At 28.9% G+C, this 22327-nt stretch overlaps 4 protein-coding genes and 1 pseudogene across 6 annotated transcripts; all 5 read left to right on the forward strand.

Moving 5' to 3' along the window:
• The first annotated feature begins 2665 nt into the window (after positions 1 to 2665).
• Positions 2666 to 3669, forward strand: LOC149891828 (uncharacterized; annotated as a pseudogene).
• A 1119-nt stretch (positions 3670 to 4788) lies between these two features.
• Positions 4789 to 5436, forward strand: LOC149891829 (ufm1-specific protease 1-like). The gene has a single exon (XM_090079685.1). It carries the CDS (start codon positions 4789 to 4791, stop codon positions 5434 to 5436), a length of 648 nt encoding a protein of 215 aa, XP_089935811.1.
• Positions 5437 to 5554: 118 nt separating this feature from the next.
• LOC149891830 (importin-13-like) lies at positions 5555 to 9338 on the forward strand. Its single transcript, XM_090079684.1, has 2 exons — positions 5555 to 7004; positions 7854 to 9338. Exons 1-2 carry the CDS (start codon positions 5714 to 5716, stop codon positions 9320 to 9322), a joined length of 2760 nt encoding a protein of 919 aa, XP_089935810.1. The 5' UTR covers positions 5555 to 5713; the 3' UTR covers positions 9323 to 9338.
• Positions 9339 to 11491: 2153 nt separating this feature from the next.
• On the forward strand, positions 11492 to 16659 carry LOC145186326 (uncharacterized). 3 transcript variants are annotated; one of them, XM_090079178.1, is made up of 2 exons: positions 11492 to 11707; positions 15358 to 16659. In XM_090079178.1, the coding sequence occupies exon 2, from the start codon at positions 15360 to 15362 to the stop codon at positions 16533 to 16535; it is 1176 nt and encodes a 391-aa protein (XP_089935304.1). In that variant the 5' UTR covers positions 11492 to 11707; positions 15358 to 15359; the 3' UTR covers positions 16536 to 16659. The 3 variants fall into 3 exon arrangements, with proteins under 3 accessions (XP_089935304.1, XP_089935306.1, XP_089935305.1); XM_090079180.1 differs by having other exon boundaries at positions 11492 to 11690; XM_090079179.1 differs by having other exon boundaries at positions 11492 to 11666.
• A 776-nt stretch (positions 16660 to 17435) lies between these two features.
• Positions 17436 to 22138, forward strand: LOC145190309 (small COPII coat GTPase SAR1B-like). Its single transcript, XM_080067137.2, has 8 exons — positions 17436 to 17587; positions 18403 to 18450; positions 18568 to 18687; positions 20868 to 20933; positions 21082 to 21185; positions 21344 to 21475; positions 21564 to 21645; positions 21727 to 22138. The coding sequence occupies exons 2-8, from the start codon at positions 18408 to 18410 to the stop codon at positions 21756 to 21758; spliced, it is 579 nt and encodes a 192-aa protein (XP_079923263.2). The 5' UTR covers positions 17436 to 17587; positions 18403 to 18407; the 3' UTR covers positions 21759 to 22138.
• The last annotated feature ends 189 nt before the right edge of the window (positions 22139 to 22327 follow it).

The raw sequence follows: 22327 nt of genomic DNA on the forward strand, positions 1-22327 counted from the left end.
TTCACTCTATTTGCTGTCCATATTTTTTGGGAAAAAGTCTTGATGGAAGTGCAAGAAGTGAATTTTTAATGACATACGGCAGCCAAGTTTGTGATATGCATGGAGTAAACTTTGAGCATCATTCTGTGCTGAGTATCAACAAGTACATCAAGATTCCTATGCATCAAGACTTCTCAAATTCTTCATTTTGCATTATTTGCAGCAGTGTTTCTTAAATCCGGCTTACTTATTACTTTAAGGTCTCCATAGATTTTCGACTGGTTATTTTCATACATGATACCCTGAAGTAGTACTTATAGAATTTTGTGCATCTCTTTTAGGTGAGCAGTATGCGCTCTTGAAGTAGATGGGTTTGAGTTAACATTACGTAATAACTTAGTCCTGTGTAATGACTCTGAAAAGTTCATCTTTAACATGACTGCAACAGCAAAGAGGGCCGTCTCATTTAAAGAATGTGACTAGTCCATGATAGCTACATACTAGGAGATCCTTTTGAAGCAACTGCTTATTGTTCAATTGAAAGCATGAATATCCGCTTTATCCTTCTTATCCGCTTAAGCACTTCTGGTCTAATAGTCTGGGGATTATCTTGTCTCCATCATCAGGAATGTAGTCTGGATCTGCTAAAAGGTTCTCGTTGTTTTCCGCCGGATGCACCCTTTCCTAACTCCATTTTATTTTCTGTAGACTTGAACTCATCTTTTTGAGGAATAGAGGTTAAATATTTATCACCAGGTGCTGCTGATTTGAAAGCTTATTGCCGGTTAGAATAGATGACTTTTTTTTTGTTTGTTCTTCGTTGTACTTCTACAGTTACGTGTTAACTAAGTAGAAATACCAATCATTATTGTAGTTCACTGGTTTTATTTCTAACATCAGAACAATGAATGTCACTGTTGCTTTCCTTTTATTTAAAGAGCCACGAAAACTATTTAAGTACAAATTTAAGATAACATTAGGTGCTAAAGTCTTAACCTGTCGTCAATTTGATACCTAAAATATAATATACTTCTTTATGTAGATCACAAAGAAGTATTAATGTTCCTTAGTTTAGTGATGAAATTGTAAATGAACCAAAAACGTAGCAGAAAATATCAAGGTTGTTTATACACGGCAACGGCATAATACTGATCAGAATAAAAAAAGAATCCCTAATATTATTAATATATTATCATATTATTAATATATTACCATATTATCAATATATTATCATATTATCAATATATTATCATATCATAGTATATATAGGGGAACCTGTAGTACCTCTGACCACTTTTTGCTTCCGGGCGTTTTTTTTTTCTAGACTATTGAATCAATTTAAACCATTCAAAGTTTTTGTGATTCTCTTATATTTTTCGCAAAAATTATACTTTTGACTTTTTTCTCATTCAACCAAAAATTATCATTTTTGAGCGTTTTAGGTTAATGTTAATGATAACATAAATTAACCAAACAACTACTTATGACAGTTTTGTTATCAAAGTAAGATAAACATGAATATTTACTTTTTAAGAGCTAAAATTAAACATAATATTTTACGGTAAAAAGAGTCGTCATAGACTAATATTTCTAATGGCTCTTTACATTTTTGAAAAATAATAAGACCTACAGGACGGAGTGACTAAAGGTACAACGTGGTCAAGGTACAAAAGGTTCCCCTATATTATCATATTGATAATATATTATCATGTCTGAAAAAATTAGAATTATTACGTTAGGTATTACATAAGAATTCAACAGAAAAAGTTTCTCAAACAGAAAACGTTTTTATTATTAAGATAGTATTATATATAAATAAACAGTGGTTAAAGCAGGCCAGAACGCGTCCGGTCAGCAACTTTTAGGTATCAAGTTCCTTTTCGTAAGCACTTGTAAGAAATTACCGGAACCACTTGAGTTCTTACAAGTGTGAGTTCTCCTGTTTCGAGTTCCGGTTACTCACAAATGAATACCAGTCGGTCAGACATAAGAAATTATCTTACAATTATTCATCTATCATCTTTGATATTTATTTGAACTATTTGATAATATGTTGAGAGTTATACGAAAAAAAGAGAGCAGCTTATAACAGTGCCGGTCCTTGTAGAAAATATTTACCGTGGGAAAAACTATTTTGGAAACTATTTTTTTTTTTACTTAAAATAATTATGAGTAATTTTTTTTCTTATGCAACTTTTAACTGTTAAGTTTATTTAAAACTATTGAAAATTAGTTTACAAAATTTGTTTCTGTTTTTCTTTGGCCATTGTTACTACTATAGCAATTCTCTTTATTAGTTGATGAAAACGACAAAAGATAAAGTCAATAAATCATTTAGATAGAAATATTAGCTAAGGTTGCCTTTGAGTATGTATTAAAACCATGGATGTATTAGTTTTCTCCAAATTACTTTGGCTTTTTCACTTTTACTCAGTTCTGTTTTGGTTCTCCGTCCTTGTTGACGAAGAAGGAAGTTACTGCAATAAACTCATCAGACGGTATATATGACTGGGAGAAAGTTTAAATCTTGTTATAATAAGAGAAAAACAAAACTTGAGGAAAAAAAAAATTCCTCGCTGCTCAGAAGAATTCAAATTATGTGTACATAATAATGCGTAGATGAAATTACATTTTCTTAATTGTTGCATTTCAAAATTGTGGATTCTGCTCTTTGACCAAAAATCTTATGAATTCATTTAGAGAAATTCTGGTTCAACGAGGTCCTATAAAGCTGAAAGAGGAAGATTTTCCGAAGGATAATCATGGACGAAAAGTCTCAGTGATGTATTATAAAGGGCGTTTTCCAAATATGGAAACTTACGAAAGAAAATGGTTAGTTTTCTCCAAGCATTCAAACAGCCTATTTTGTTTTTCGTGAAAATATTTTCAATCGGAAAAAAGATTGGCCATTTGAAATTAGTTCAGGTTTTGACTTGGAAGCCATTGTCTGGTACTTTGAAGCCACTGTCTGGTACTTTCAATTTGAATGCTTAAAGGTATTAAAACACGAGCATTCCAAAGTTTGTGATGCCCTAATTGAAGTTGCTAACAATTCAGAGTATAATACATCTACCAAATTTCAGGTAAATAATCTTGCCAAACAAATGTCCAAACTTTTATTTATTATTATTTCATAAATTTGGTTAGCAAAAAAAAAAAAAGCAATCTCCAGATTATGATCTATCTACAGCACAAACAGAAGTTGACCAACTACTCAAGTATTTTAATGACTTATACCAAACTTTTTGCTATTAAAATTTTAGAAGAATTAGAAGTAAGTCCTCAGTTCGAAGCTGAAAACACAGTTCGTCTCTAAAAGTAAAAACTCTTTTTTCCTAGAATCAGTAGACGAACCAATTTTAAATCTAGAAACACAGTATTTGGTGGAAGTTTTTAATGTACTGGTAGATTAAGTGCTACCATCTTTAACTAGTTGATTTACCAACTGAAAGAACTTTCTAAGCTTTTTGGATTTTTATATCGATTTCCAGAAGTCACCCAAAATACTGAAGAACTTAAGAAAGATTACAAGGATTTTGAGGCTCCCTCATATCAATAAATGGACATTCAAATGTGATTTCAAATCAATAATTTGATGAAATCAAAGCATTATCCGATAATGTTCGAGGAAAATTGCGTCCTAAGGCATTGATCAAGTTTATTTCAGAAAATCACTACAAACTTTCCTAAATATGTAATAGGAATGAGATTTTTATTGGCAGTTACTAATTATCGCATCCGCCGAAAGAGGTTTCTCAAAGCAAAAAATAATAAAAGCCTACATAAGGTCAAAGTGCCACTGTATGTCAGTCGTCTCAGAAGTAACGAGCATAGACGTTTTTAAGATTTGCTATTAATCAATAACACAGTGAGATTATTATATATTTGTGATGCGCTAATGCGTCATTTTGTGTGTGCGTTGGTGTTCATACTGTAGATGGGTAGGGGGTTCCTGTAGTGCACAGTCTTTGAAAAGGGGCCTCCATATCCTCCTATAAAAGTTTAAATGGTCACAGATTTCAGAAATATCAAACTACTTCATTGATCTTCCTTTAAGATCCACCTTATAACTTCCTATCTTAATCGCTATATTTTAAACAACCTACAAAAGTATAGTCAATCTTATCTCAGAAACGTGATGAAGAAAAACTAGATGCATATTGAAATAAGTGTTCATAATACTATCTAATTTACTTATTCAGGTTGTTTATTAATGTCATTAATGCGAAGTTCGTTGTAAATATTTATTTTTAAAATATTCGGGAACTCGTTTAACACGTTAAAAATAAATATTTCGTTTGAAATATTTTTAAAAAATTCGGAAATATACTATTGACTAAAAAAGGTTTTTGGTCTATCAACATAGTGCCTACTTTAAACTTAAGTGAAAACGAATATTTATTTGCTCAAAGTTAAGTTGTGCGCTGATTGAAATCTGATAAACAGCTTATTTGAAATCACTGAATATATATATTACATATACACATGCATACATAGATACATGCATGCATACAAAAATAGATACATGCATGCATATGTACATACATACATACATACATACATACATACATACATACATACATACATACATACATACATACATACATACATACATACATACATACATACATACATACATACATACATTCATACATACATACATATGTATATATGAATGTATATATATATATATATATATATATATATATATATATATATATATATATATATATATATATATATATATATATATATATATATATATATATATATATATATATATATATATGTATTTGTAGGATTCATGAAATGATTTTGCAAAATGTACATAATGGTTTAGATAATCCAAGTCAATTAAGTGAAAAGTTCTGTGTTAAAGGGGACTATTTTTTTTATCATTATGGTGTTGATGGAATAAATGATAATGGTTGGGGGTGTGGTTATCGTTCTCTACAAACAATTATATCATGGGTAATTTGTAATGTACTGCACCAAGATATAGTAAAAGTACCATCAATACAAAGTATTCAAAACAAACTGGTGGAAATTGGCGATAAAAATGTAACATTTCTTGGATCAAAAGAATGGATAGGTACTTATGAAGCTTTTCTAATAGTTGATACTTTGTATCAAATACCGTGCAAAATATTTCATGTTTCTTGTGGTAAACAACTTTACAAAGCTGTTCAAGTTTTAGAAGAACATTTTCAAAATACTGGGTCTCCAGTTATGATGGGAGGCAATTTAGATTGTGCCTCTAAAACAATTGTTGGTATTAGTCATGAGGGAGATAATTCATGGCTTCTTGTTCTTGATCCACATTTTTTTGATTTTAACAATATGGGTTTATACAATTATAAGTACCTACAAGACAAAGGCTTTGTTTCTTGGAGACATTTTAGTTCATTTGAAGATAATTCATTTTACAATTTTTGTATTCCAATTATTCTGAAATAATATACCTGTATATAGTCATTGATAGTTAAATTACTGGATGTACAAATTGCTTAATATCTAGTCTATATATATATTATCTTTTTAATTTATCTATTACAGTGTGTTGTGAATGGACCTTCATTATAATATTTAATTTTTTTTATTATGATCTTAGTTTATGAACATAAATTATGGTAGTGTTTTTAAAAGTAAAATTATTTTCTTTGTATTTTTAAAATGTTATGATATATGGTATATAGTTCATTTTCTTTCATTAAAATAGAGTGCTTCAGAAAAGATGGATATTTTTCAAGTTGAAAAAGTTATCCACACTTTTTATGAAAGTCAAAATCCAGAAGAACGTCATATAGCTCATAAATGGCTATTAGATTTACAGAATTCTTCTGATGGCTGGCATGTTGCTTGGATGCTCTTAGATAAATTAAAGCCTGTAGAAGTGCAATATTATGGTGCTATCATACTTCATTCTAAAATTACCACAAGTCTTGAAAAATTTGATTCATCGGAACTCAACTCTAAGTTTTTGGATGTTCTTTTTGTATTTTCATCAGGGGCTAGAGTTGTTTTTTCTAAGCTGTGTTGTGGCTATGCATCTTTTATCCTTCGAACTGCTGATGATAGATTTAGTCTTGAACACTGTTTAGAGTGCATACAAAAACAATTTGAAGCAAAATCTGCTAATGCACAGTCGCTAGTACTTGAACTTTTGACTGCTCTACCTATTGAATATAAACAAATAAACTTGCCTTCTAGTCAAAAAGGTAATTCCAAATACATGCTTCTACAATTTAAGTCAGTTCTAGTTGGAATGTGTCAGCAAGTATTATGTAAAAATATTGACTTTAACTATCAGTTAGATGTTTTAAGTTGCCTAATTAATTGGATTGAGTTTGGTGTTTCCATATTAGATGCCGAGAATTTGCTACCTATTTTGTTTTCAAAGATTACTTGTGAACCTCTTTCTGATAAAATTTTTGATGTTTTAATTGAGTTTATTACATCCCCTGCCAGCTTTTCTTGTCAAGAAACAATCTTTGGTATTTTAATACACATTATTGAACTCAGTGATCATATTGAAAAAGCTATTGTGGAAGGAAACCAAGAACTTTTAAAAAAAATTACTATGTTGCTTACAAATTTTGGAGAAACTCATTGTACTACCCTTCTAAAAGCTCCAGATGTTCTCAAACAAAATGATGTTTTAAAGCTTGTTCAGTTGATTTTAAAATTCACTTCTGCCAAAGGCATTTATCCTGTGGATGAAAACCACAGTGAGTTAACTTTTAATTTTTGGTACACACTGCAAGAGTCATTGCTTTCATTAGATATTGAAACAGTATCTGATTATCAAAAACAATTTTTTGAAGCGTTTGTTATGTTGATTGAAATCTTTTTCCTAAAATCTCAATATCCAAGTGATGAAGTGTATCAAAGTTTTACTGCTGAGGAAAAAGAGCAATTTCGCTGTTATCGCATCGACATACAAGATACTATGCTCTATGTGTACACATTGCTTCAAGAGAGATGTCTTCTGTTATTGGCTCAGAAGTTATCAGAGTTATTATCAGGTTTAACTTTCTAAATTTTGTTTTTTCACTTTTTTATGTTATTAAGGATAAGGAATTTATAAAGGATAATCTTGGATATTTTAGCATTTGATAATAGAGCCCTAAAGTTTTAAAAATGATTTTGTTTTTTATTTTGAGCTTTAAATTAGATATGAAAACTTAAGTGCTTCTTTCTTTATTCATACCCTTTTTATAAGGTTTTATGCCTAAAATTAAAAAAAATAAAGGTTGACCATATACTTTTTTGATTTCCCAGTTTCTTTCTTTTTGCACATTTCATGCAGCATGATATTTTACATTGTAGTTAAGTTGAAGAAAACCCGAATAAATTACTCAGAAAACATCAGTAAATTACATACATACATACATACATACATACATATATACATACATACATACATACATACATACATACATACATACATACATACATACATACATACATACATACATACATACATACATACATACATACATACATACATACATACATACATACATACATACATACATAACACATACTACTTTTAACTAATTTATAATCCAACTTGCTACTTTTTATTTATACCACCACAGACAAGAAATCATGGTTTTTATTGTTTCTGTTAAATTTGCATATACTTTTTTAATAAAACGTTGATAAATAGATTATGTTTTTAGTAAATTGACAAAACTTAATTGTGCCAATAGATGTTGAAATCTAAAGACCTCTTTAGATGTTAATGAGATTGTTTTGCTTTGTAATTAATGATGAAACTATTTCTTTAAATAATTTTTTTAAAAAAATATTATTTTAGTAGCCACCTAACAAATGTGACAGCATTTTATTATGTTAATTCTTTAATTTAGATACGTCATCTACGTGGCAAGAGTTTGAAGCAGTGCTTTTAATTCTTCAGGGTACATCGGAATCGATTAGTCTTGATGAATGTGTTTGCATACCAAGCTTACTACAAATGTTAACTCATATTCCTCATCATCCAAAAGTCTTGGACACGCTAGTACTCTTTCTTGGTTCAATATCAGAGTGGTTGAATGCCCACCCAGAAAATATAAAAGTGATTTTGCCTTTCCTATTGAAAGGTCTTGAAAATAACGAAACATCAACGTCATGTAGTATTTCGTTAAAAGATATTTGTCGAGAATGTTCGGTTTTGATGGATGAGTCGACCAAAGCTGCTATACTGCAAGTATGTTTCAACGGTATACAGGTTAGAAGCTCGCAAAAACTAGTATCAAGACTGTTTGAGATCGTTGGGTATGTTGTATCGGGACTAAAGTCTGCTTTAATGAAGGAGCAGGTGGAGTACTTTGTTTCACCATTATTTCAGAGGTTGCAAGATTTGTTGAATATTTCCGACGTTTCAAAAGAATCATGCGCGAAATTGGTTTATTATTTGAATCTTTTTCATGCTTTGTTTCGTTCATTAGATCCGTATGAAGTTCAATCTGTCCATCCGGTTAGTTTAGTATTTAGTCAATTGGTTCAATGGTTTTGCTGGATGAAACCTTGGTTTTCTATAGAGGAAGTTGTTAGAGCATCAACTGACTGCATCATTAAGGCATTTGAGGTTGTGCGCGAGGACTTAGCATCCAATGTTACCATTACTTGTGACATCTTGCATGAAATGTTTGCGACGCAGCCATTTAGCTGTATATTAGAAGCAAGTACAATTATAATTGGAATGTTTGGAAATGAAGCTGAATGCAAAGAGAAAGTCTGTCTCTTGTTTATTAGGTTAATAGATAAGCTACTTTTTCTGATAAAGACCGGAGAAAGCCGTGATTATCCCGATACTATGCAAAGTTTTGCCGTTCTTATCACTCGGGTTGTAAAAACAGTACCACAGCTGTTGTTCGATGACGATGAGAGACATTTCAAAGTATTTCAAAGTGCATTATCGCTACTTAGTTACCAGGAGACTCCCACGATAAAAAGTGCGTGCAATTTTTTTGTTTCTTACATCAATATTTCCAGCTCTTATGAAAAGCCAAGGAACCTAATTAAATCGGCTGGGCGAGAATTGGTAAAAGTTACTTTATTATGCATTGGTGGAATTTCTCCAAGACATACTTGTGATAATTTTGCTGATGTAATTCTATCACTAAATAAGAAGTATGTAACTGATTTGGCAATTTGGTTTAGCGAACTTTTTAGTTTAGCGGATTTTCCTACAAGCCTACCTACTAAATTACAGAAAGAACATTTTCAAAAAGCGGTACTTAGGGAGAAATCAAGCAAACGGTATATAAAAGAGATAGTGGGTGCATTTTCGTTATTGTGTCGTGGATTACAATTAACGACTTACACTCAGTAGTATACATATATATATATATATATATATATATATATATATATATATATATATATATATATATATATATATATATATATATATATATATATATATATATATATATATATATATATATATATAATACACACACACGCATGTATATCGCATCCATAATATTAAAAAAGTTCACAATTATAAAAAGCCACTTTTCCTGGCTTTTTAGTTGTTTTTTTATACAAACTGATCTCTAGATTTTTACGATAAAAAGCACTGTCAATATTAGTGAATATTTCATTGAAATTTTTAATGTCATTAAACCTAGTAACAATATATCTAAGAAATGTTAAGGGATGTTTTTTTATTTACAAATAAGGTATAAATATTACCTCAATTTTTATATGAGAGTTTCATAGATTTTGTCTTAAAGCGCGAATTTACGTCTCCAAGAAAACTTCTTAAGAAACTTTCTTGCAATTTTCTTATGCTTTAAATGATCTGGCTCGTTTGCCGAGATATCGACGTCATCAATATTTTAACTTAATTTTATTTTGCGTTTATAGGAATAAACGAGCTAGCCCGGATAGCGAGATCTCACTGTTTTTTGCCGAGATCTCGGCAAGCGGGGTGTTTAATTTCTTATTTAAATTTGTACGCATGCGTACAAATTCTTACATTTTTTAAATTTGAAAGCTGCGTAAAATAATAAATTTAATAATAAAACTGGCAATTTCCGTGAAAAAAAAAAAAAAAAAATGATATCACCCAGGCTTTTTCTTTTAGAAAAAGCCTGGGTGATATCATTTTTTTTTTTTTTTTTTTTTTTTTTCAGGCAAAAATTTATATAAACTCATTTTTAAAACTGGCTCGTTTTCCGGACTAGCTCGGCAAACGGACTTCCCCTTGTCCATATAAACAGGCCCTAAGGCGTGCTACTACAGTTATGTCTCGCTACTTCAAAACTTTACGCTCTGAACGATTGGTTTAGCTGCATGCGGTATCTCCCTCAGAGTTACCGTTATTAAGTTTTTAATGCTAAAGGATTTTTTATTAAATTGATAAATACTAGATTTTTTGAAATAGTTTATGGCAGTGTCAAGTGTTGCCGCACAAAGATGGTCTTCGCAAAGCATGGACACCTCATCCAAAAGGCTGCAGATGTTCGATGAGAATTAAGATGAATTGTTGAAACCAGTACTAAATAATCTTAATATCTTGAGTGCGTGTTATATCCTTTAGGGATGAGAATCATTGAATTCTCTTTTGAGAGACATTTCCACACAATAACAATCAAAAACTTAAATCACCTTAAGAATAAAGTTAGCCAGCATGAAGCTGCCTTTACAAATTGAGTCAGAAGGGCAACTTCAAGAAATTCTGCCACCTTTTCCGTGAAAATTATTTAGAAAAGTGGAGCGTTCTACCCTTTAACTGACATACAGATTATTACTGTAACTGTTCTTCTATTTTCTGCAGAAGAGATTTTATGAACTGAATTTTTACTCTTGTAGTAATCAGTCTTTGTTTTGTGCTGAAAAAATATCTCAGTTTTGTTCACATTGAATTTTTTTGAAGGACTTTTTCAAGTTTAGTTTTAAATGAGAAAAATACTCATTATCTTTCCTTTTACTAAAGAATTCTGCACAGACCATTTCGACGTCCTACAGCATTCCCTAGGTAAATTTAGAATGGTGCTGAAAAAAAAATCTCACATTTTTCAAGCTGATATTGCAACCATTGAGAAGAGATTAAGAACGTGGTTTTTAAAAGCCAACTGATTGGCCAATTGTTTCAGGTCAGAAATAGCTCAATATTCACACAATATTGAAAGAGATTTTTTTGAGTTCTTTAAACCGAAAATTTGCAGAAGATATATAAATAAATATTTAATATTTTAAAAATATTCTTGCGTTATGCAATTACAAAGTTTTAAGTTATGCGAACTATTTTTATATTCTAAAAAGTGTAATTGCTTTTGGAATTACACGACAATTAAAACCAAATAGTAAAAAGCAAAAATTAATTTCAGGTTAAAAACTCCTATGTACTTTACTCGTAACTAAACAATTTAGAAAAAGTTATTTAACATCGTAATCTATTATCTAACAAAACTACCCCAAGTGTTTATCCAAGAAAATATTGTTTGTAATAACTTAGTAATGCATTTATTCATATTATTTATATTCCATTTAAGGCGCCAACAAAATGTGATTCTTGAAAATGTTATTGTAGTATACTGTTTTAAAATTTCAATAATCTATCAACAAACCAACAAACTGTTCGAACTTTAAAGATATCTAGCCGGTCCAGTCGTTATTTGATTGGTGGATAAAGGAACATTTTTTCAATAATCCTTCCACGTTAAATGGTATAAACTTTTTTTAGCAACAAGGTAATTACAGCAACAAGGTATTTATAGCAACAAGATATTTTTAGTTAACATTAAAACGTTTTTATTTAGCATCAAAGTTTGATATTAAATTTGTAAATTTGTTTAAAATAGTTTTATAAATCTATTATCGTATTTTAATTTGTTTTTTAAGAAGTAAGTTTCAAATGATTTTGATATTCGTTATTGGGTTGGCAAGAAAGTAATTTCACAATAGATTACGTTATGTTTCTTTTAATGACTTTTGTAAATGTTATGATTTTTTCCTTTTGACGTTAGATAGCTGTTAATTTAAGCTTACTTTAGAAGTAATTTTGATATTTGATAGCTTATTGCTTTAAGCTTACTTTGAAGTAATTTTGTTTGCAGCTGTTGTTTTAACGACAATTCTATGGAGTGCGAAAACGAACATATCAGACAATGTGTCGCTTTTTCGTTTCCGTAAAGGCAAGAAAGCTGCTGAGGTTCAGAAAGAGACCTGTGAAGTTTTAGGTGTTGATTGTTCATTAAATGCACAAGTAAAAATTGGTTAAAAAAAATCAATTAAGAGATGTTTTATTCAAAGAAGACCAACACTGGTCGATTTACTGATGTTGATGATGACCGAATCAGAGCTAAAACTGAATAAGATTGTCGTTCAGGTTAAATCATCTCTCTATTACTTAAAGTTATTCATGAGCTTGGTCTCGTTTTTTTCTTGATCTTGCAAGAATATTTCGAAAAAAAGTGAACTGATTTTGGTCTTGTGAGACGCAGAATTGAGAAATATTTTCATTTAAAAGATAATAAAGCCCTATGATCACGAATTTACCTTAATCAAAAAAAGTTAAATTGGGATAATATTTTAATTACTTCATTAGTTTAAATTGATTTTTAAAAAAAAAGATTAAAAAAAAAAACTTTAATTTAGCAAACATACAATTTTTAATTTTTCAAAAGATTGTTGACTGTGATTATTTAGAATGACATTTATTTCAAACCAAATCAGAATGTTAAAAAGAAAGAATTTGATTGGATCATTTCATAAGAGTTTTAAATAGGTGTTGAGTATAAAGTTTGTCATTTAATTCCACAATCTACTGCAGAAAAAAAGTTTAAGGAGACTCTTTAAATACAAACACAGAAATGGATTTACAAAAATAACAGTTAACAATACTGATATTTCGGAATCCTGAAAAAAAAAACAACAGTTCATTAATTGTTTTAATACAATAAAAATATGACAATGAAAACACTGTGCAAAAAAAAAAGAAAGTTGTGAAATCGAAAACCTTTTGTGCTGGTAGTGTTATTGAAAATTTTAGTTTTAAGAAATTTTTTGATATAACAAATCCAAAAAATAACATCTTTCGCCAAATAACTTTATCAAGATACATCAAAGACCATTTAATTAAGATATCAGTAATAAAGACATAACTACAGAATTCGTTACCAATTTAAGATGTGCTGCATTTACTAAAAATTTATTGACTTCGAAATCAAATGACAGTTATTCAACAGGGACGATGCATGCAATTGACCGTTCTAGGTGACGTTATTGGAAACCTCGTGTTCAAAAGATGAATGAGAAACTAACTGAAATTCTAATTGAGAGAACCTTGATTATTTTTTGCGTGAAATTAATTTACTCTGCAATATTTCTCTTTACTGTGTTAATGATCAAACCATTAACATGAAACTTGCTATTAGACTTTTAGCATCTTTAACGCAAAACATTTGCAATCACTTCATTTTGAAATGTGCAATCTGGGATACATTTGCAAATAAAAAAAATGGTATAAAAGACGCTTCGGCTAAGTCTAAAACTTTGACTTAGCCGAAGCGTCTTTTGAATGATTGCATCTGAGTTTTCAGAGACAATTTTTCAGCTAAAGTTCCGACTCGTCACCGGAAGAAGGTGATTGAGAGTACTGTCCATATCTAAAAAGAAATCAAACTTTGGTCAGGGGATACAGAACTAAATATTTGTAAAACGCTAGATCACAGCTAGAATTTTTCCAAAAAAATGTGGATAGCTTTAATGAACTTTCTCAGAAAGGTTTTTTTTTTAAATTAAAACAATAATTTGCTTCGGCAGGAGGAGTATCTGAACAGCCTCTGAAATGAAGCAATATAAATGCTTGCCAGATCTTCCAAAAGATCACTAGACTGGTGAATACTATATGCGGCTAATCCATTCAATTTCTTCTTACTGGCACAAGAGTTTCTTACCATTTCAGCAAGTTTGATTAAATGGAAATGTTGCTAATGCACCTAAAACAAATTTAAACCCCAAGGGAGCTGAGCAAATAATTGCAATTCGTGAAAACCTTTCATACTTAAAAATGTTTTAAAAACATATTTAAAAGTATCAGTAGTTTTTTTTTTTTTTTTGTATACATTATGCTTTTTTGTATTATATCTGTTTTCATTAAAAATTAACTAAATAAATTACATTTCTCGATATCGTCTTACGAGAAACACCCTAATTTCGCTTCTACCTCGATGGTAACACAGTCCATATTTCTCATGCCTATTTAAAATGTCTTGGATTCAATAATTTGGGTTCTACGTAAAATGAAAGAGATTGACTTAACATGACAAATCAATATTTGCGATATTAATTTAAACGCAATCTTATCGACCCTTTTTCAATGAATCTGGAGATAAATAATTGAAAACAATCATGAAACATTATTACAGGCCAATTACTTAACAAAAGTTTAGACAATGTTAAAAGTGTTGTTTTTTATTTTGTTGCAATAATATGGAAACATATTTTGCATAAAACGTTTTAAAAACAAAGCAGGTGTGGCCACAAAAACCTATAATAGTCCAAAAACACGCCTGCTTTATCCTATCTTATTTTTAACGTGACCACGCCATACATTATTTCTAAATTCTCTTTAATATGCATATAATGTGAAATAATGTTTAGAAATCTTACTTAAAGCAGTTTATTTTCTATTCTCATCAATCTTAACGTTTACCAATTGCATTAATATTTAAATTTTAAAAAATGCATTTCGTTTTGAAAACGTTTTGTGTACACATATACATGAATAATGTTTTGAGGCACAATGAAGTTAAACAGAATGAAACTCTGATATGACTACGCACACACGAGTAAATAAATGAAAAATTGGTCCAAATCGTCCGCGTTGTTTAAACTGATAAAAAATAAAACTTGTACAAATATGGTTGTAATAGAATAAGTTGTGTTGTTAAAACACCATTTTATTTTGTGCATCTCTAATAAGCATCGGCGTTTGATTTTTCCGTTCAAAAAAAGAATCCTAAGAAATGAAGTACAAACTTCTATATCACTCTTTTAAGATAAATCGAATTTTTTAAAGTCTTTTAAAATAGAATTTTTTATGTTTAAAACAGCAACGTGTTTGTGGTGACAAATTTATAGTTAAACACAAATTTGTCGCTTTTGAAAAATAATTAAAGAATTAGATCAAATATTACAATTGGGCATTTTTTTCAACGCTTGAAACAAATTTATATATAGTATGTGAGATATAACAAACTTTTTATGGAAATTTATAGCGTCGTAAATGTAAATACATAAACCATTGCATGTTCATGGTTAATTTTTAAAAGTTTTACAGTCTCTACAATCAAGTTTTTTTACCTTTATTTAAGTTTAACATCAAGTGTTTAATAAAAATATTGTATTGTTTAGATATGACTTGCATTGTAGTTTCTGTCAAAACCAATACCGAAAAGTACAATCAAATTATTAGTTTGTTTATTGCAACACCGCTAATAGCATTTGGTTTTATTGGCAATTTGGTAAACATTGTTATTTGGCAAAGGCTTATTGCTCGTGCAATAAAACGGAACACGACGTGTGGTTTGTATCTAAAAACTATTGCTTTTGTTGATGTCGGTTTGTTGGTGTCATTATTGCTGACTGATTCTTTAACCTATATAAAACCAGATATATTTATGAACTACCATTACAACTGGTTCTATTCTTATGTTGGGTACCCTTTCTTTATGTTTTTTACGTCGTTAAGTTTCTGGCTTGTTGCTAGTGTTGATTTATGTCGATTGAGTATTGTACTACTACCAATAAAATTAAGACAAGAAGCAAATTACATTACTAAGAGAGCTATTATAACTGTCACAGCTTTTTGTTTTGTAGTTATGATTCCAGACTTTTTTGCCTTTCAACCAACCAAAAACGTTGCCGGAATACCTTGCCTGGTTGCCAGTGAACTGTATTTAAGCAAGTCGTTTTTCAATTATCGTTTTTGGTTCCAATGTATTTTAATGACATCGATACCTTGGGTAGTTATCATTGCATGTAACATAATTATTGTTTCTAAAACTGTGAGATCCAAAAATTTTAAAAAAATGCGTAGTTACGAAATGGGACGGTTATTGTTTGCTGTCTCAGTTCTCTTTGTAACGGTTATTTTGTGGCAATGTATCGATCAATGTTTTTGGATGAAAAACGCACATCATGCTCAAACAAGCTCCCCAATAGCCTTTGGAAAACTTGGGTTGGTATTAAACTGCTCATGTAAATTTCCTCTCTACCTTACAGTTAGTAAAACATATCGTCGTACATTTATTCGCACGTTTAATGATCCAAAAAGACGCTATTGCAAGACTTATCATCCAGACATCAAATTCATAAAAAGAAATAGAAAATCAATCGCGTGCATAAAAAGAACAAGTTTAAACTCTGTTTTACCAATAAACACCGCATTTTACGGCGTGTATATGTTAAATTCTAGCGAAAATTCTATTGTTCCTCAGAAAAGTTTTTCCCCACAGTTTTTAAACAACTTTCAAGCATCAACTGTTAGATCAATGGACATCCATCAATCAATTCCAATGGATATTCGTTAAAAGATAATGATAATTAAAACAAGTTTTAAATGTTGGAAATTGTTTTTAAAAAATTGTTTTGTATTTAAATTTTTACATAGTTTTTAAACTTATAGCTTCGATATTATTTAGTTAGCATAAACGGTAGATTAAATTTCTTATCGATTTGTAATTCCCATTTAGACTAAGAAAGAAAAAAAAAACGTTTTTTATAAAAAAAGTCTAAAATCTATTACCAGATAGTTTTCACCAATGATAACTAAGAAAAAAAACAAATAATGACGGCCCAAATTTGCACTGCTGAAGGTAGAAATCCAATTCATCTTCATTTTAATTTAAAGAAAAGAATCGGTGCACTTTCTTCAAAATCATGGCCCACAACCAAATGAAGTGAAAGGTTTTATCTTTTGTTTCTTCTTTTTTTTTTTTTTTTGATTTTATTCTTTCTTTTCAAGACCAAAAAAACATTTCCAGGGCTCATTAACAACAATGGGCCAAAGATCTTCAGAAAGTTTATTAATATCACTTACTTTTCAAATAATCATTTTTAATTTGTATGTTTCTTTTCCCCAGTTAAAATGTTTCATCACACTTGTTTAAAACTCCTTGAAATATAAAGTAACATAAGAAAATAAAAAATTGACTGATTTGAGACTTAGCGCTCATGCGCATTTTACACTTATTTCTCTTTGTTTATGTTTACGTTAATCGAGTCTGCAAAGTCTTATTGCAAAGCAGACCTTAATTTTTTTCAAAGACAAAAGCAATTTTGTTTAAGGGTCCTAAATTTCTTAGTGGCATTGTACGACGTCTTTATTATTTGAACGCATTTTCACATTTTGATAAACTTTCTTTTGTAAAAATTTCCCGCATATTTAGTCTAACTTACACTCGGGTTGACGCGGGTTTTTATTTTGATGTGTTGTCTAGAGCCAGTCTCTTTAAATTTAAAGTCTGGCAATACACTACGTATGAAAATAACTCGGATTTGGTCGTTTTATATCTGAGGAACGTGACGATTCCTCTTAAAATCTCTAGCTTTCGTCCTATAGTTTGTTAAAATATATCAGAAGGTAGGTCTATCGATTTTCTAGCAGGTTTTCAAATCTTTTATGAGTGTTATTTATGGTTAATCTATATGAAGCTGTCCAATTAGCTATATAACATCTATACCATATAGATGAGTGTATTCATAAATTATCATCTGTTACTAAAACCTACTTATTACCATACTTTACTTCGCATCTTATGAAGTTATCCTTTTCGTTATAATTCAATGTTAGATTTCCGCATATGCCAAATGTAAACTATTAAAGGACCAAATTAGTTATATAAATATTACATATATATAATCTTAGTTTGTAGATCATAGTTATGGTGGCCTTTTGTTAAAATCTTGAGAAAATTTCAAAATAAATATTTCTAATATATAAAAGTTGGAAAGGTTCCTAATATATGAAAATTTCAGGTTTCCGATTTAAACAATATATATTGGTTGGGAATTGTATTGTGATTGAAAATTTATAGTATTGAAAATTTATATAATTGTAAAATGCATATTTTAAAAAATATATATTTTAAAACCATTGAAAAGATTTTTGTTTTAAATGAAACTATAGGATTATCATTTTTAAAATTCCTATATCTTATTAAAGTTGGTAAAAGATTGATCTTTGAAAATTTGCAGTTCTACAGAAAATATTCTATTTCTTGATTTTTATTCTGCAGTTACTTTTTGCATGTACTTGATATATATATATATATATATATATATATATATATATATATATATATATATATATATATATATATATATATATATATATATATATATATATATATATATAAATGGTAATTATTTTTTCTTTTCAACTAAAATATGTTTCAGGTAACATGTGGTTATGGGATTATTTCACTGGTGCTCTCAAGTATCTTGGTAAATATAATTTCATACATATGGTTTTTTCTTTGTTCCAGTTTTCAGAAACATTTTAAATACAATAAGGCTTTAAAATAGTAATAAGATAAAGACAACTGTTAAATAATTTTTTAGGCTTAATGGGAAAGTCAGGTAAACTTGTATTTCTTGGTTTGGATAATGCTGGAAAAACAACATTACTACACATGTTAAAAGATAACCGTATGGGTCAGCATGTTCCTACTTTACATCCAAGTAAGAGATTTTTAATTTTTTTGAAGGATAAGTAGTGTGTTAATATTTTTTTCATGTTACTTTTTTTCTTTAAAAAAAAATATTTTTTTTTACTATTTTTTAGAATAGATTGTTTGAAACAAATAGTTATGGTTACAGTTTTAGAATTGTAACCATAATTATCTTATCTTAACTATATCTAACATTTATTTATTTACATTTATATTGATAAAATAAGTTTGAATTTTTTTATAATAATAGATTTTCAGTACTCAAAAACATTATCAGACAACAAATTAAATGCTAAAACTTTATGTTTAATTTTCAATGGGGAAGTATATGTTGGTTACTGATTTTAATTTACTTTCTGATAACACGATATTTATACAGATAAAAATTAATGGTACACTTCAATTTCTATAATTGACACTAATTTAAGAAAACTACAAGATACAATCTTTTCAAACCTTTTCTAAACTTTTATGTGAGAAAAAACACGAAATGTGTGTGTAATTTTTTGCAAAATCAATGCTTATAACAGCTTTGTTAGAATTTGGTTTCATACTTTTGTTAACTGTTTGATGACATGCTGCAGGTTAATTAATTTTTATATAAGCATGATCTGAAAATTCAGTAGCTAGTTTATATAGTTCAAACAATAGGTCACTTATTGGTCCAGACTTTGATTCACTCCCAAAACTGCTTTTTGTTAATTCTGTCATTACCAATAATAAAAAGTTTTATGTATTTGGTGATAAAATAAAATCTGCTGACTTTGAGAGTTGCTATAATCTAACTTAGATAACAGTACATTTTCAGATAGTAAAGTTATCAAAATGGCAGCAGTTTGTTCTGGAGTTCTTGTTAAAACATTTTTTGCTGTTTTCATTAATTTACCTTTGACTTGAGGACAAGGAAAGGACTTGTCTTATTTTTTGATTGTGCAGCAATTCTTTAATTTCTCCTCTTAAATCTATACTTCTGCTGTTTACTTTTTTTTTTCATTCCCAAATTTCCTCTTCTTATCATTTAGTGAATTTTTGAATCTCTGTAAGTTTTAGAATAAACTAGATTATAAGCTTGTTTAGTTCTGAGTTATTTTTTCTCCATTTTGCTTTATTTTCTTTTGATACCTTACTACAAAATAGAAAAAATTTAGCCCTATTTATTTAATTCTTCGATGACCTAATTAATGAGTAAATCAAAAATTAAAAATAATACTCATCGCATGGCACTTTTAATGTTTTACAAATAATCTAAAGAATTCATGATTACAACTAATATCTACTTAAAGCTGAATTTACAGGGAAATTTGCTTATATTTTTTACGTTTTTAACTATTTTTGTGACTTTTTGATATTCAACTGTATAAATTAATCGAATTAAATTCTTAATTTGACTTGTTTTCAAATTTTGTACTAATTTCTGTATTTTAAAAAAAGTGCTAATGTAGTTTTGTTGTGAATATTCTAAACTTACATTTTTATTTAAAACTATGAAAAAATTTAATTTTTATAATTGTAAGAATCAAACTATTTGATTTTCATTACTGATATAATGGGAATTTGTGAAATTTCAAATCAAACATTTTTATAATTTCTGTGTGTAAAAAATCACTTGCTTGATTCAAAAGTACTCTTGCTCACTTAATCTAATAAATGTTTTAAATTGCAATTAAACATAATTAAAGTATTTATTCATAAAAAGTACTTTAATTACTTTTGAAAAGGAGGAACTTACTTAACTTTGACACTGTGAAATTAATACAAGTTTAAATTTCAGTTTAGACCATTTTTAAAACCTTCAGGGTATGTAGTTTTATAATCTGCAGACAAAAACTAACAGAAAGTATTTGAAAAATCACACACATTTCAAACTTCTATTGGAATCCACTATATGTTAATGCCATATATAGTCAACATCTGCAATAATAAACACCCTCCATGCCACATATTTTTTTTGCTATAGCTAATGTTTGTTTTATCTGATTTTGTTGAAACAAAAGAGTTTTATAGTGACAAAATTCTGCTTAATAGTGCATGAATTAATTTGTGTTTTCATAAAAACAACTTATGAAGTCCATAAACTTTTGTTAAGGATCCATTTTTTTTTAAATTTACATAATATGTTTACTGTGTAAATTGTGTTAATTTATACAGTAAACATATTATGTAATACTTATTTTGTGCTACCATATTTAGCTGCTGAAGAATTAACTATGGGAGGAATGAAGTTCACTACATTTGACCTTGGAGGCCACAAACAAGGTTTAAGTCTATCTATTTCATAAGTGTATTTAATTGACTCTGTAGTATTTTTATTTGTGTGTCTTTTTTGTTGCAGTTTTTGTTATGAATAATCTACCCCAGTAGCTTGTGTGTTTTAAAAGCTTGTTGCCGTAACTTTTAATTATAGCTAGAAGAGTTTGGAAAACATACTTTCCTGCTGTGGATGGTATTGTATTTATAATTGATGTTGCTGACACACAAAGATTTCCTGAATCAAAAGCTGAATTTGATGTAAAATGCTTCTGTTATTATTTACTAAATATTCTTTTTTATAAAGATTGAAAAGATGTTGTTTTTTTTGTACAAGATGTGTTCAAACTTTTTTTTTTGTTTCTTATCTAAAAATGGTTTTGTAAAATTATTTTTAGCATAATAATTAATATTTTCAGAGTTTGATTAGTGATGAGCAACTTGCATCTGCACCTATTTTGATTCTTGGAAATAAAATTGATCATCCAGAAGCAGTCAGTGAAGATTATATTAGGCAATACTTTGGTTTATATGGCATCACATCAGGAAGGGTAAGTTGTTACAATTCTGTTGTTTCTAATTTATAAGAGTAATTTAAAAAGATCTCTAGTCTTTAATTTTGCTTTATTTTCTTTATAGAATTCCACTGCCAAAGATGTCAATTCTCGTCCTATTGAATTATTTATGACTTCGGTGCTGAAGAGACAAGGATATGGCGAGGGTGTGTTTTTGTTACTATTTACTAAATATTGTTAATGAATAAATTCTAACTAATTGAATACTGATTTTTTTGTTTGTTTAGGCTTTCGTTGGTTATCTAGTTTTATAAATTAGATTAGTGCATTTACCTGGAATGAATGACGCAGAATAACACCCCTCTGATTTGGTGTTGACCAGCATTATGGAAGTATATAGAATTTGAATGACAATCAAAGTTCATTATTAACCACCTGATTCATATTTAGGTTCTGGAATGTTTTCTTTTGTATTTTGGACTTTCATAGTTGGTTACTTTCATAGAACAATTATTTCAAGGTTTTTCAAAAAAAGTATAAGGTTTTCTTTTTTTATCTTTCATTTAAATACCCTTTAACAAATACTCAATACTTCGCAAGTCGAAAAAATTGTCTGGAATGTATTTTTTTTAAAACAAAAATTTGTAAGATTGTTTATTTGTAATTTGTTCACTTATCAGATTTATGGGTCTTTTTAAACATTTTTTTTTTTTCTGTTTACCGTAAATGAGATATTCCATGATTATTTTTGCCATAGAATTTATGCAATATGATTGGTTTATTGGAAACGTCCCAGGTATCACAAGTTGCACAATTATAAACAGTTATAAAAAATATAAACACCAAATTAACAGAACAGTAATTTAAACATTTTTTGAATTAACTATG

This window comes from Hydra viridissima, unplaced genomic scaffold, assembly GCF_058129835.1.
Source record: "Hydra viridissima isolate aposymbiotic clone 2 unplaced genomic scaffold, HvirCarnegie_v1 scaffold_2, whole genome shotgun sequence".
Classification (NCBI taxonomy): domain Eukaryota; kingdom Metazoa; phylum Cnidaria; class Hydrozoa; order Anthoathecata; family Hydridae; genus Hydra; species Hydra viridissima.

Excerpts from the sequence above, each read along its gene's own strand:
- LOC145186326 (XM_090079178.1), top strand. The coding sequence starts at position 15,360 with ATGACTTGCATTGTAGTTTCTGTCAAAACCAATACCGAAAAGTACAAT.
- LOC149891830 (XM_090079684.1), top strand. The coding sequence starts at position 5,714 with ATGGATATTTTTCAAGTTGAAAAAGTTATCCACACTTTTTATGAAAGT. Across the intron at positions 7,005-7,853 it reads GTTATCAGAGTTATTATCAG|ATACGTCATCTACGTGGCAA; the intron begins GTTTAACTTTCT and ends TCTTTAATTTAG.
- LOC149891829 (XM_090079685.1), top strand. The coding sequence starts at position 4,789 with ATGATTTTGCAAAATGTACATAATGGTTTAGATAATCCAAGTCAATTA.
- LOC145190309 (XM_080067137.2), top strand. The coding sequence starts at position 18,408 with ATGTGGTTATGGGATTATTTCACTGGTGCTCTCAAGTATCTTG. Across the intron at positions 18,688-20,867 it reads TGTTCCTACTTTACATCCAA|CTGCTGAAGAATTAACTATG; the intron begins GTAAGAGATTTT and ends TACCATATTTAG. Across the intron at positions 21,646-21,726 it reads GAGACAAGGATATGGCGAGG|GCTTTCGTTGGTTATCTAGT; the intron begins GTGTGTTTTTGT and ends TTGTTTGTTTAG.